At 47.4% G+C, this 13,513-nt stretch overlaps 4 protein-coding genes across 7 annotated transcripts; 3 read left to right on the forward strand and 1 right to left on the reverse strand.

Annotated features, from left to right (window-relative positions):
• Nucleotides 1-2,099: 2,099 nt before the first annotated feature.
• LOC136197631 (cathepsin B-like) lies at nt 2,100-3,761 on the forward strand. The gene has a single exon (XM_065987440.1). The coding sequence runs from the start codon at nt 2,198-2,200 to the stop codon at nt 3,590-3,592; it is 1,395 nt and encodes a 464-aa protein (XP_065843512.1). The 5' UTR covers nt 2,100-2,197; the 3' UTR covers nt 3,593-3,761.
• A 316-nt stretch (nt 3,762-4,077) lies between these two features.
• LOC136198134 (beta-mannosidase-like) lies at nt 4,078-6,859 on the forward strand. The gene is made up of 2 exons (XM_065988049.1): nt 4,078-6,078; nt 6,134-6,859. The coding sequence occupies exons 1-2, from the start codon at nt 4,078-4,080 to the stop codon at nt 6,857-6,859; spliced, it is 2,727 nt and encodes a 908-aa protein (XP_065844121.1).
• On the reverse strand, nt 5,664-10,470 carry LOC136197796 (fibropellin-1-like). Of its 3 annotated transcripts, XR_010672599.1 has the most exons (6): nt 7,576-10,470; nt 7,402-7,515; nt 7,213-7,278; nt 6,295-7,168; nt 6,142-6,231; nt 5,664-6,091 (listed from the first exon to the last, which is right to left on the reverse strand). XR_010672599.1 is itself a non-coding variant. In XM_065987621.1 (4 exons), exons 1-4 carry the CDS (start codon nt 9,878-9,880, stop codon nt 6,990-6,992), a joined length of 2,664 nt encoding a protein of 887 aa, XP_065843693.1. In that variant the 5' UTR covers nt 9,881-10,470; the 3' UTR covers nt 6,282-6,989. The 3 variants fall into 3 exon arrangements, 1 of the variants encoding a protein (XP_065843693.1); XM_065987621.1 differs by lacking the exons at nt 5,664-6,091; nt 6,142-6,231 and having other exon boundaries at nt 6,282-7,168; XR_010672600.1 differs by lacking the exons at nt 5,664-6,091; nt 6,142-6,231 and having other exon boundaries at nt 7,057-7,168; nt 7,213-7,348.
• Nucleotides 10,113-13,461, forward strand: LOC136197801 (glutamate--cysteine ligase catalytic subunit-like). Of its 2 annotated transcripts, XM_065987629.1 has the most exons (18): nt 10,114-10,287; nt 10,345-10,454; nt 10,508-10,557; nt 10,658-10,733; nt 10,994-11,062; nt 11,131-11,253; nt 11,303-11,361; nt 11,415-11,545; nt 11,602-11,676; nt 11,742-11,858; nt 11,915-12,047; nt 12,103-12,215; nt 12,324-12,416; nt 12,487-12,591; nt 12,643-12,724; nt 12,776-12,846; nt 12,895-13,015; nt 13,119-13,461. In XM_065987629.1, exons 1-18 carry the CDS (start codon nt 10,138-10,140, stop codon nt 13,319-13,321), a joined length of 1,881 nt encoding a protein of 626 aa, XP_065843701.1. In that variant the 5' UTR covers nt 10,114-10,137; the 3' UTR covers nt 13,322-13,461. The 2 variants fall into 2 exon arrangements, with proteins under 2 accessions (XP_065843700.1, XP_065843701.1); XM_065987628.1 differs by having other exon boundaries at nt 10,113-10,454.
• Nucleotides 13,462-13,513: the final 52 nt, after the last annotated feature.

The following is a 13,513-nucleotide window of genomic DNA, read 5'->3' on the forward strand; positions in this document are numbered from 1 at the left end:
CAAAACATCGCAAAAAACAGAAGGACAGCACTTCAAATAACTTGTCATCAGCCGGCATGCAATTTTCTCAGTTGGTTTGCTTTGAACTGAGCTTGAATTTGATTTATCCGAATTCGGTTCCTGATAATGGTTTCGCGGCTTTTACGGAACTACACAAATTTATCTCCGTGACGGTGTGCGTGTGTGTGCGTGAAATTGCTGCATTTGAATTCGCCCTTGCCCAATTCTAACACTGCCACAGTCACAGAAGACGTAGTAGTCGTACCTGCACAAGCTTCCCTATGCTAAAACTGTTGCTGTAGGAAAGAGCTGCCACAAGAAGGTGATCTGTCGCATACCGAATCTTTCCCCGCGCTCGCGCAATATACTCCCCGGTTAATTCTCTCTCCTATAATCACCTTCAAGTTCTGTCGATTGCGGTTCATCGACAACGGGTTAAAATTCGGTCATTTCCTACTGCAGTGTTTTCAAGTATCGCAACATTCCAATCTCGGGGATTGGACGGTATACGCTTAATTTGATAAACGCTGATTGGCGAGCCGCTCTTGCTCATTAGCGTAGTGGGACACCGTTATATACGGGTGTTCTTGAGAGGGTACTTGTTCATCGCGCATCTTTCCTGTCCTTCTTTTGGCCCGGCGCTTTGTCGTCTTGAAGAATTCTGCTTTTGACGAGAACATTTCAGGTAAGATCGCATCATTGACTAATCTCGACTCGAGATAATCCGACTCAGTGGCGTGTCGTTTCAATTTCTACAAACCGTAGTGTCGACTAGACCGAGCTTATTATGCACCTCGCTTTCAACACGCTCGGGTTAGCTACCGCGCGTACAGTAGGTACATAGGACGGTTCATTTCGCGATTCATTGGGCTTCTAGTTAGCGGTTCACAGCTCTCCCACAAAATATAATTAATTAATTAATACACGGAAGAGGCCTTTTGAGGTACATAAGTGGCCAGGGAAAGTCAGCGAGAAAATAAAAACCGCGAAATTCTAAAATCACGAAATCCGCGAAAATTGTCACCCGCACCTAAATGGTATTGGCCATTGCTCGCGCGGAAAAACGAGACTACCAGTATCTGCATCATGATCGGGTTTGGGGCACCCGGACGTTTCCCCATTTACGTCAGATCTATATAGCGTACAGTTTGATGTCATTAATTTAATTTACTGCTGTCTATTGAAAGATTAATTTCAGTCTTTTAATTTATTTAGGAGCCTGAAAAAGAAATAAAATGAAAGCCGTTTTCTTTACCTTAATTACCTTTTCTCTGCTCTCGTCTGGAAGGTTGCAGTGTCTGCCTGATGGAGCTCCGTGCTGTGAAGGACCGACGCCATGTCGTGGAAATCCTCCACCCTGCTCGCTATGCTGCGTCACTCGACCTGCATATCTGTGTTACGCATCAATACCTCCTCTTTGTTTCTGTGGGCCAAAAAAGTTGCGTACAGATTTTTGATCTTGTTGCACCGGTGTTCTCTGACTGCTGCTGTTAGTTTTAATACAATCGCTAATCAACCTGCAACAGCATGAATGCGTACTTTCAAGTTCTAGCCCACTGCAACTCGACAGTCTTCAGTCTTATTGGGTTACCTTCGTTTTGTCAACTGCCTCAGAAAATAGAAGGCTTGGTTGCAGAAGCAGTTTCTGTCAAGATTACTCGCCCGGCGTAGCATTATCATCAAGGCAGAGACCGCAGAGTGTTAATAAGCGCAATGGCAAAACGGCACTGTTTACAACGACTATAGTCCGTCACTGTTGTTGCCATCAATGATGCTTGCGCTGAAAGAAGATGGCAGGCATTTCTGCTCGTCGTTTTCCATGATTTCGTACGTGCCGTCAGCGCAGCCTTGAAAAGCAAAAGAGAGAAAAAACTTGGCAGTTTGCACCAGGCTGGTCCATATAATAGCTAATCACTACTGTGAGATGATACAGGCTAAATTTGCAGCTAAATTAGACCATAAAAGGTCATTTTAGCATCTGATTTTCTGAAAAGGGCAAAGTACTAGAAATTTGTAATTTGATTAGACAATCAGAGGGCACCTGTCCATTATAAGCAAGAAGGCAGTCAAAAATGCACTTTTATCAAACGGCTTCATAATCGGTCGTTCTATCTGTGTGCTCTTTTGTGCCAGCTTAGCATTCGCTGGCCGAGATTTTAGCGCATGTCCCAAAAAGGCACGCCTCCATCCTCCCTGGATGTGGGGTAAACACCGACACAGTCATAACAAAACTGACGACGATCGAGTCATGCACGTCGTTCAACATTTGCTCAGCGTCGTCACTCTGTTACTCATAACAACCTGCACAGGTGCGGCACGAGACAATCCCCACCGAAAGTCTGCTTATCTGCAGTCCATTGCTAAACAAGTCAATAGCGACGCTGAATCGACGTGGCATGCGTCCAAGACGCTCGCCGGGATTGAATATCAAAACGCAGATCTTCTACGCCAAGAACGCGACGCAGCTTCGGTATTAGACTGGAGAACCGGCGGACTTCTTCGTTCCGTCGACAATCAAGGCACCTGCGGATCGTGCTGGGCATTCGCTTCGACGCACGCCTTCGACGATTACCGTTCGCTTCAAGCCAAAACAAAGCAAACGGCGACGTCCGTTCATCGGGTTACGGCCTGTTGCAAGTATTCAGGCTGCAACGGCTGCAGCGGCGGTCAATCGGAAAGCGGTTTTCGTTTTCTACACAGAGAAGGAACGGTTCCTGATGCGTGCGAACGATACAGCTCGGACGAGTTGTGCTTGCTCCGAAATCCGCGGTGTCCGATGTTCTGCGCCGACGGATCAACCAAGATCACGCCCGCTTTCACGTCGCGGTACAAATTGAGGGAGTACAGTCGCATCACGCCACTGAAGATGAAAGAAGCGCTGGCTTTGGGCCCACTTGTGGCTGTCATGAACGTCTACATGGACTTTTATTGCTACAAGGGGGGCATCTATCAGTACAGCAAAGGTGAGCGCAAAGGCCGTCATCTTATTGAGGTAGTTGGCTACGGCAGTCAAAACGGCAAGGACTACTGGATATGCAAGAACAGCTGGGGAAGTCAGTGGGGTGAAAAGGGCTTTTTTAGAATCGCTGTAGGAGTCGAGAAAGAATACGGCATCGAGCAAATCGTTCTTGCCCCGTTCTCCATTGCCGGTGGCACGACTCCCTCTCAAGAGTCTTCTGGATTTCTTCTCGGCGTTAACGAGCACAGTGAAACGGACGATCCCACTGTACGCGAAGCAGCCGAATTTGGAGCGTACGAACTCAATCCGTTTTGTCCCGGAAAAGACACCGATCCTACAGTAGTTCGCAATATGACCCTGATCAAAGTGAACAGAGCATCCCGTAAGGTCGTCAGTGGAGTGCAGATCACGTTGACGGCCACTTACCAAGAACCGGAATGTCCCGAGCAGACGAGCTACGAATTCGTTGTTGTCATGAATACTGATGGCAATTACAGTCTTATTGAGTCGAGGTACGTACCGTCTGAAAATGTGGAAGACACTTCAGCCGGTTCTCGTCACACCGAGAATTGGCTGTTGATTCTGCTTCTGTTTGGAGTTGTGAAGATTCTTTGCAGCGCCGGTGGAGACTGATGGATGCACCAGGAAGCCTCGAACTTTAGATAGAAATTGTTGCTGTTGTTGCTTAGGCATTGTAGTAAATGCGCTGTTGCTGCTTTGATCTTCTGCTACAGCCTTTCTTTTCAGTGTCTTATCTTCTTCATCTGCCAATTTGTATGACAAAAATTATGTTCATCAGAGATTAGACAGTAATCATCATTCCATCACGAAACGTTAAACCATCTACGGCTAAACGCTCACCAGACCCGAAGAGGCGTGCCGGGGCTGGCTTTGACGGTTGGCTCGATACGAGTTTACTCCCGAGACTTATCGAATACTAGCTCTTTGGGGTGCAAAGCCATTGATCAGCAACGGGAACTGCGTGAGGACTATAAGCAGCAATAACGAACGTCTAAGATCCGCTAACACGACCGAGTCAGTTCTTACTTCTGTCCTGGAGCTGGAGCCCCAGCTGGACCAAACTTTTTGTTTTTGTTTTCGTGAGGTCCCGGATAAAAATGCTGTGCTGGTGTTCTGTGCTCGTTTCTAGTCTTCTTCTTCTCGTTCCCGTGCAAGGTTTTGCCTTTCGAGAACTTGATCTTGGAAGTGCTACGTGGAAAATATCAAATTCGAACGGTAGCATCACTCTATCGAACGGCACCGTACCAGGCTACGTAACACTGGACCTGCATCGAGCGGGTCTCGTTGCTGATCCGTACTACCGCTTTAGTCCGGCAAATCAGAGCTGGATTGGTCTGGAAACGTGGTCGTACGAGCGCGACTTCATCCTATCAGACGACTTCATCCAAAATTCAATAAAAATTCTTCTGGTCGCTGAAGGAATAGATACAGTGGCAAATATCTCTCTAAACGACGGGAAATTTCGAGCATCTGTCGAAAACATGCATCGAAGATACTATTTTGACGTCACCAATGCAGTTCATCCCGGAAGTAACACACTCCTTGTCGTCATCGCTTCAGCAGTAAAAATTGCAAACGAACGAGCGGAATCTTATCCCTACACTCTCCCGGGATCTCACGTACTCGATATGTCGTCTATGCAGAGTGGCACCAAGGGCGTGCCGAATCACAGCTTCGTACGTAAGATGGCTACGCACTTTTACTGGGACGGAGGACCCGCATCGTATCCGTCCGGCATATGGCGTCCCATTATGCTATGGGGTACGGCACGTCCGATCTTACACGACATCGTTGTGCAGATGAAGTCCAAGTCGACGTTTGTATTTGCGGTGAATGTGACCGTTTATTACAGCAGTCCTGCGCCATTTGAAGGATTCCTAAATTTGACTTTGGCGAATACTACGTGGTCAGTTCCTCTATCGATTAAAAGTTCGACTCTGATTGATGGCAGTGCTTCGACTTACGTCACTGTGACTCTCCCAGCTACAAGCCTATCGCTGTGGTTTCCCAATTCGCACCGTCGAACGTCGCACGCTCCGACGCTCCATCCCCTAAACGTTTCGTTGCACGACCACTCCAATGCCTTGGTGACGAATAAAACGATCATGGTCGGGTTTCGCGACATTTACATTGACGAACGTTCCCTGGACGACGGTAAGGCGTTTGCTTTCGTTGTCAACGGGAGGCCCATATTTGCCAAAGGGGCAAATTGGATGCCAGCTGACGAATTTCTCACTCGTTCGACAGATGACGACTATGCTAAAATCCTCCAAAGTGCCGCTGACGTCGGTATGAATATGATACGAATAAACGGTCACGGAATCTATCTACCGAATTCATTCTATGACCTGACTGATCGTCTCGGAATAATGATATGGCACGACTTTGCCTTTTCGCATTCTCCTTATCCGACGAATAGCGAATTTCTCGACGAAGTTCGTCTCGAAGTTTTGGACAACGTTCGTCGACTGTCCCATCATCCGTCCATCGTACTTTGGTGCGGTAACAACGAAATCGAAACCGGTCTAACGTGGAGTCAGGAGATTACGTCAAATCCTAATTTGTTTGCTTCGGATTATGCCGAGCTCTTTCTCGACGTCATCCACTCAGCGCTGAGGGAAGTCGATCAAACTGTTCTCTACAGATCGAGCTCTCCGACGAACTTTGTCTATAGAGAATATCCTTACCAGCAATTTTGGGGCGACGCTCAAAGCCAGTCCTACGGTGATAATCATCACTACAACTACGATTCTGTGTGCACAGACGTCACTGTGTATCCGCAGCCTCGATTTCAATCTGAATTCGGTCACATCAGCTTTTCGTCTCTGTATACTCTCTCGACTGTTGCCCTTCCGTCTGATTTGAGTTCTAACTCTACTTTTCTAGAATATAGAATGTATCATCCTAACGGTAATGAACAGGTTACGAAGCAAATAGGCAATTTCTTTCGAACGCCAAAAGACTTTGATTCGTTTGTTTACCTATCGCAAGCAACCCAAGCACTTTGCATTCAATCGCAAGTGGATCATTATCGAAGATTTTTCAACGAAATGCGCACTGCAGGATCTCTGTACTGGCAGCTAAACGACATATGGCAAGTAAGTGTTGTTTCTAAGTAGAAATCTAATAGAATTTTTTTATATAAAAATCTAGGGCCTTACGTGGTCGTCTCTGGAGTACTGCGATCACACGAAATTTGGAAATTGCCGCTGGAAACTTCTTCATTACTATGCGAAGAAGTTTTATGAGCCCTATCGTGTAAGTGCTTTTCAAAACAAAAGCAGTCCAGGGTACGTGTTCGTTCATTTTCTTACCGATTACGTTGGGGAGGCAAACGTGACGGTGTCATCTGAATTTCGAGCGTGGAAAAACGGTGCCGTGCTGAAAACGGTGAATAAAACGGATATCCCTATCAGGGAAGCAGTGACTTCGTTGTGGAATTTTAGCACAAAAGCCATTGTGGATGAAACGAAAGTGAACTCTCTGAACGATATTTTTATAACATTTAGATTTGACGTCACAGAAAAAGACGCCGGGGCTCGGTCAGGTGACGAACACGTGTTTTTAACGCCGTTAAAAGACGTCGACTTACAGGATTCAGGAATTCAGATATTGTCTGTTACCGAAATTTCGTTGCCAGCCGAATTTCACAGTAATCGCGTAGATTCTGTGATGGCTGCAGCGAGGATTAGCTTACAGGCAGAAGCTGTTGCTCCTTTTACGTTTTTAGAAACGTCCATAGCGGGCTATTTTTCTGAAAATGGATTTCTATTATTACCGGACGTTGCCCTCGAGGTAGACTTCTACGGATGGCAATCATTTGCTGCTTCCGATCTGAAGAAGTCGCTAAGAGTTCGTTCCGTCTTTGACACATACTGATAAAAGTTTTCTTTTTTTGCTAGTTTTCGTTTTTTTTATGCTGTGAGTTCTGCTGGTCACATACGCTAGATGGCGTTTTCCAGGAGCGTTTGCTTTCGTTGTCAACGCTCGCCAAGTTCAGAAAAGGCCATTACTCATGAGCCAAACTAGAAACATATACCGGCGACTCAGTCATTGCAATCACATTCTGATTGACATTTTTGGATTCAGCTTGCGGATGACATCTGTCTGACTGACTAGAAAGACGCATTTTCGTCACCCAAACATAGCCACAAATGACAGCAATCACGCAAATTATCGCGGCGACTCCTAAAATAAATTAAATATTATAATAAATAGGAATTGAAACATACCAAGTATTGCAGCAACTATTATAGAAGTTCTGCTTATTCCCTCTTTCTCGTCAGTCACGTCGGTATCTAAGAGATGCGGTTAGAGACACTAACCCGTCAACACTGAACTTCAAGAACAGTGCGCTGCTCTTTGAAGCTAAACTAAGCCTATACCAGTGTCACCACTTTTAAAATCTTTAGTCTGCTTACATGTTTCGCATAGTATGTCGCTGTAGCGCGGCTGGCAGTGACATATGAATTGACCTTCTTGGTTCACGCACGTCGCATTGTTTTGGCACGGTTGCGAACTGCATTCGTCTATAGCTGCATGACGTAGATCACTCTAACGAGATGCCACGCATTTATATTTTCTTGCACACGTACGTGATTCGCATTGTTTTCCACTGTAGCCTGTGGCACACAGGCACGTGAATAAATTCCTCTCCTGTACGCACGTTCCTCCGTTTTGACACGGCGACGACATGCACTCGCCTATTTGGACCTCACAGTGCAAACCCGTGAATTCCGGTTGACACGAGCACGTGTAGCCTTTGAAGACATCCGAACAGTGGCCACTGTTCTGACATGGATTTGATTGACATTCGCTGATATCAGTTTCGCAATTCTCGTCAGTATATCCGGCCAGACAGTTGCACGTGTAAAGGTTAACGTGATCCATACAAACTCCGCGATTTTCGCACGGCGACGACGCGCACTCGTCGATATTCCTTTCACAGTCAACACCCGTAAATCCGTCAATGCAACTGCACGTGTGATGATTAACGTGATCGGAACACGTGCCGTCGTTCTGACACGGCGCCGACTCGCATTCGTTAATATTCATTTGACATAGATCGCCAGTGAAACCGGGAACGCATTGGCAAGTATAATCATTAACGGCGTCGATACACGTGGTACCGTTCTGGCAGGGATTCGACGCGCAATCGTCAATATTTATCTCGCAAAATATGCCATCAAATCCGAAACGACATTCGCAATAAAATCTTCCTTGCAGATTGTTGCACGTGCCGCCGTTCTGACACGGTTTCGACACTCGCACGGTCGGACACTCGCACGTGTAGCCGGCGACGCCGTCCACGCAAACGCCGTTGTTCTGGCACGGACTCGAGGCGCACTCGTTGATATTCATCTCGCAGTCGACGCCCGTGAAACCGGGCAAACACGAGCACGAATACCGATTGATTCCGTCTCGACATGTTGCGCCATTCTGACACGGATTCGACTGACACTCGTCGTCGTTTGTTTCGCAACGAAGGCCCGAGAAGCCGAATATGCACTCGCAATGGAAACGTCCAGTCAGGTCGTTGCACGTGCCTCCATTGGCACAAGGATTTGATTGACATTCGTCGATATCAGTTTCGCAACTCCTACCAGTAAAACCAGCCGGACAGTTGCACGTATAGCCATCAGCGTTATCAATACAAACGCCGCGATTCTCGCACGGCGACGACGCGCACTCGTCGATGTTCGTCTCGCATTGAGCCCCGGTGAATCCGACAACACACAAGCACGAATGCGTTCCGTTACCGTCGACGCACGTCGCCCCGTTTCGACAGTCAGCCACGAGACAATCATCGGAATGAATTTGACAGAAGTCGCCTATCCACAGCGACGAGCACGTACACGTCACCGCATCGATTCTGTCGACGCACGTGCCGCCATTTGAGCAAGGCGCGTACGCGACGCACTCGTCCATATTCGTCTCGCACTCGACACCAGTAAAGCCGTCAACGCACGTGCATGTATAGGCATTCTCTCCGTCAACGCACGTGCCACCATTCTGGCACGGATTTGACTGACAGTCATCAAGATTCAATTCGCAGTAAGTTCCGTCGTATCCAAAACGGCATTCGCAAAAAATTCTGGAAGGGAACTTGTTGCACGTGCCGCCGTTTTGACACGGCGATTCCGAGCAATCAGTCAGAATTCTGACGTCATTACACGAGAGTCCGTCGACGCTCGTCCGAAACGGCAAACAATTGCACGCGTACGAGCAATTCCCGTTGACGCATACGCCCTCCGTCACCGGATCGCCACACGCCGTCACACCAAAGCACTCGTCGATGTCGGAGCAATCGTCGCCCAAATAGCCGCCCGGGCATCGGCAGACGAAATCGCTAGCCCCGTCGAAAACGCACGGTCCCCGCGATGAACAGCCGCCGCTGCAATTGAAATCACCTCGATAGACGACAATACGTGCGCCTTCTTCGCATTGATTGGGACTATTGTTTGGATGCGATATGAAATAGTTGGCTCCGGCGACGAGAGACTGCGTTACGTTGACGTGGGTGGATCCGACGGTTTGACCCACGAGAGTCGTTCCCGCCGCCGCGACGTCGCAGTTTTTCAGCGCGTCCATTGACGGCACCTTGTATACGACGATATCGCCGGCGCTTCGGAACGTGCCGTCGGTCGTAAAGCGAACGTTTTCGCCTGTTTGGACGACGAGGCGGGGTTGCTGAGCGAAAAAGCATTCGGCGCATTCGGAATGAACGGACCAGGCGTACGACGTCGTCGCGCCCACTTTCGAAGCGTCCCAGCACTGTTCGCCCGGCGGACAGGCGGTCTGCGCGTTTGCCTCGGGATTCGAGCACGTAGGGGGCGTTATCGAAGCAGAGGCGAGAGCGAAAGCAAGGGCGGCCAGGAGGATGACAAAACGCGCGTCCATTGCACACGAAAGATGGAGTCGAGACTCTCTGCTCTTCGAGGAACGAGTGGGAGAAGAAATGGGGAGGTGGAGACGATTCACGTGTGCAAGTCGCTCTACGATCCGTCGACGCGATCGGACGCGATCTCGTCGACGAGCCGAAGGCGTCTGATCTGAAGAAGTCACTAAGAGTTCGTTCCGTCTCCAGTTCTCAGTTGTAGTTCTACTGATGACATCATCAGGGCTGCCTGGTCACGTACGCTAAGCGCTACAGCAACATGGGTCTCCTGAGCGAAGGTTCTCCTCTCTCGTGGCAAGAAACGAAGAAGCACGTCGACCACGTGAAAAAATCGGGCATCCGACAATTCCTCTCAATCTATCGTCGACTGAAAGATCGCCAAAAGGACCATTTGAAGTGGGGCGACGAAGTAAGCGCGACTAGACGAAAAACAAACGACGTTATTTCACCTGCACCACGACCAAAGATCGAATACACGCTCGTGCACTTCGACCACGAGCGCAAGACAGCTCGCCTCTATCTCGACGGACCGAAATATTTGGAAACGCTTCAAGAGGAAGAAAAGCGCTCTCCCGAGTAAGCGAAACAAGAAAAAATCAGCTAAAAATTCCTAATGCGTTGCCGTGAAGCTCGCATCCGACGACGTGGCGACCCGAATATGGGAGCTACATGCTCGAATGTACGTAGGTTCATCCACATTTACATGAGTCATCGTGACGCGTCGACGTCGCCTTTGGGTTCGATTTAATTAATTCTAATTGATGACCACGCCTTTTTAGCGACACCCGGAAAACCGTGGGTTTTTGTTGGCGATTTGTCCGAGTTCAATGACGTCGAACCGAACATGAAGCTGAGGTAGTAAATAGGCCACGCCCTAGCTATTTATTAATTAGCCTGCACGAAGTTGTACTATTGGTAGTCTAGGATCTCGAGAGAATGCAGTGGGCATTGTCTCGTGCATTGATTGACCTTTTGGTCTGTTTTTACTTAATTAGAAGTGGAACCCTCATTGTTGGCTTAGGTGCCATGTATGCGTTTTTCTAGACTCCCTTGCGCCTTATACTGTAGTGATAAACGATGTTGAAGTGCTAAAACGTTTACCGCAATTCATACAGGAGAGAAGAGATTACGAAGCTTCTTGAAGGAACGAACGTTTCTTGTTTGACCGTGACAACGTTTCCCAGGTGACACTGGCCTTTTCACTCATTTTCCCCCTCATTGAAGCATTTTGTTGTCTCTCGCGCTCACGAAGAATTGGCTGTCCTGATTTCACGCAACCGATTTATCGACCGACTCCCCAACCCGAAGCTGATGGAGCATCGCGTTCGGTTTTCTATCCTGACCAGGCCATCTATCCCGGACACCCTCGATTCCGGTGAGACGACTACCCTTCTTAATTGATTTATTAATCGACTTTCTTTTAGGACTTTGACGCGAAATATTCGCGATAGACGAGGATCCAAAGTTGCAATGAATTTGCCGAGTACGACATTCGTTGACAGGGGTTTATTTCAAAGAAATTTTATATTGCACTAGTTTTTCGAGACGCGAATACGCCGTCTCCTTTCGTGGAAACGTTCGACGATCCCGAAGCCAATGCGGCGTCGCTTAAGGATCACGTCTATCTCGATTGCATGGGCTTTGGAATGGGATGCAGTTGTCTCCAGGCGAGAGAACATCATTTGTCTTTCTTCTCGTACAACTAGCGTCTCTCGCCTTCTAGATGACCTTTCAAGCATGCAGCGTCGACGAGGGAAAGTATCTGTATGACCAACTGGTTCCCATATGTCCTATTGTGGTACGCTTGCACGCATAGTATATATACTACAGTAGCCAACACTTTACATGTGTCTTGTTCTTTAGATGGCTCTCTCAGCTGCGGCTCCCATCTATCGAGGCTATCTTGTTGACAGTGATTGTCGCTGGAATGTCATATCTGGATCCGTCGATTGCCGGACTCCCGAAGAACGAGGGCTGAAAGTAGGAGGAAGTGGAGGCATTAGGCTCTGCTCTTATGTATGTTGTGGTACTTATAGCCTCTATCTGAAAACAAATTCGTCATTCCTAAATCGCGTTACGGATCTGTTGATTGCTATTTGGCCAGCGACAAATACAACGACGTTCCCATTCAGTACGAACCGGAAGTCTTGCAAGAATTAATAGACGAAGGTAAGTAGGACTCTCTTGCAGCAAAGTCCCACCTCACTTCTTTATTTTCCTCAAGGAGTGGACGAGCTCTTGGCTAAGCACATCGCTCATCTTTTCATACGTGACACCGTGTCGCTGTTTTCGGAGAAAATTAAGCAGGATTTAGAAAAGGAGTCTGATCATTTTGAGGTACGATATTCCAATACGTATATATCTTTTTCACTGTGCATATATGAACACTACTAATAGCATACGTACCTGCATAGAGATGCATAAGTCACACTGCTGCGTTTCTAGAATATCCAATCAACGAATTGGCAATCGATGCGCTTCAAGCCGCCACCTCCCAATTCAGATATCGGATGGAGAATCGAATTTCGAGTTTGTGAGGTGCAAGGCGTTTTTAATTAATTGGCATAAAAATTCTCCTCGCTTAGATTGGGTTCTCTTGTCTTTTCAGGTTCAGGTGACGGACTTCGAGAATGCCGCCTACGCTGTCTTTATTGTTCTTCTCACCAGAGCCATAATGTCATTTGGACTCAATTTTTATATGCCAATATCAAAGGTAGTCTGTGAATCTCTTCAGGGCGCCTCTCGCTTTCACCTATTTATCTAGGTTGACGAGAATATGGAAAAGGCCCAGAGACGGGATGCTGCGCGCGCTGAAAAATTCTATTTTCGTTGTCAACCGTTTCCTGGTACGAAAGAAAAAGATCCACGTGAATGAAACGATTTCACAGCATTAATAGGAGATTTTGAAGTTAAAGCGGAAGACCCCGAATTCAGCTTGATGTCCGTAGACACGTTAATTAATGGAAAAGTAATAGTATATGTCTTCCTTGTAAATAATCACTTCTCTTTTTTGTAGGACGGTGAATTTCCCGGGTTAATTCCTCTTATTTGGCGCTATTTGGATTCCGTTCACGTCGACGCTGAAACGCATTGCACGATAAGTCGCTACTTGTGTCTCATTGAGCGTCGAGCCTCAGGTCAGTCAATAATTGCGGCCAAAAATGGCTATTAGTAAACGTATTCCTTCAAAATTTCTCACGCCTTTATACTAATGCTGTGGTTTTATACATATATATATAGGAAAGGTGCTGACTGCGGCTCAGTGGATGCGCCAATTCGTTCACAGTCATCCCAAATACTCTCGAGATTCGGTTGTGTCCGACGAAATCAATTACGATTTGATGTGCGCTTTCGATAAGATCATGAAAGGCCAAATGGGCTGTCCAGAGTTGTTGGGAAAATGCGACGACCTTCTTGAGAGAAAAGACGCTCAAACGTCGTAGTTCGTTCGTTCTCGCTGCACACCGCCTTGGTTTTGCACGTACCATTGCTTTATTATTGCCTGGGACTGTGGTGCTGCTGGAACAAAGCGTTTTTATGTAATGTGGACGTCCCTAGCTGAAGCTTCTTTCTTTGACTGCTAGTCGTTCTTGCATCCATCTCGAGGTATCCATAGTAGTGCGCACTACTATCTA

Source organism: Oscarella lobularis, chromosome 18 (genome assembly GCF_947507565.1).
Source record: "Oscarella lobularis chromosome 18, ooOscLobu1.1, whole genome shotgun sequence".
Lineage (NCBI taxonomy): Eukaryota > Metazoa > Porifera > Homoscleromorpha > Homosclerophorida > Oscarellidae > Oscarella > Oscarella lobularis.

Coding starts and splice junctions, on each gene's coding strand:
- LOC136197631 (XM_065987440.1), top strand. CDS start 2,198: ATGTGGGGTAAACACCGACACAGTCATAACAAAACTGACGACGATCGA.
- LOC136198134 (XM_065988049.1), top strand. CDS start 4,078: ATGCTGTGCTGGTGTTCTGTGCTCGTTTCTAGTCTTCTTCTTCTCGTT. Junction 6,079..6,133: donor AGCTAAACGACATATGGCAA/GTAAGTGTTGTT, acceptor ATAAAAATCTAG/GGCCTTACGTGGTCGTCTCT.
- LOC136197796 (XM_065987621.1), bottom strand. CDS start 9,880: ATGGACGCGCGTTTTGTCATCCTCCTGGCCGCCCTTGCTTTCGCTCTC. Junction 7,516..7,575: donor TGGAAAACAATGCGAATCAC/GTACGTGTGCAA, acceptor TACGTCATGCAG/CTATAGACGAATGCAGTTCG. Junction 7,169..7,212: donor AATAGTTGCTGCAATACTTG/GTATGTTTCAAT, acceptor AATTTATTTTAG/GAGTCGCCGCGATAATTTGC.
- LOC136197801 (XM_065987628.1), top strand. CDS start 10,138: ATGGGTCTCCTGAGCGAAGGTTCTCCTCTCTCGTGGCAAGAAACGAAG. Junction 11,546..11,601: donor TGGGATGCAGTTGTCTCCAG/GCGAGAGAACAT, acceptor CTCGCCTTCTAG/ATGACCTTTCAAGCATGCAG. Junction 11,859..11,914: donor CCGAAGAACGAGGGCTGAAA/GTAGGAGGAAGT, acceptor TGGTACTTATAG/CCTCTATCTGAAAACAAATT.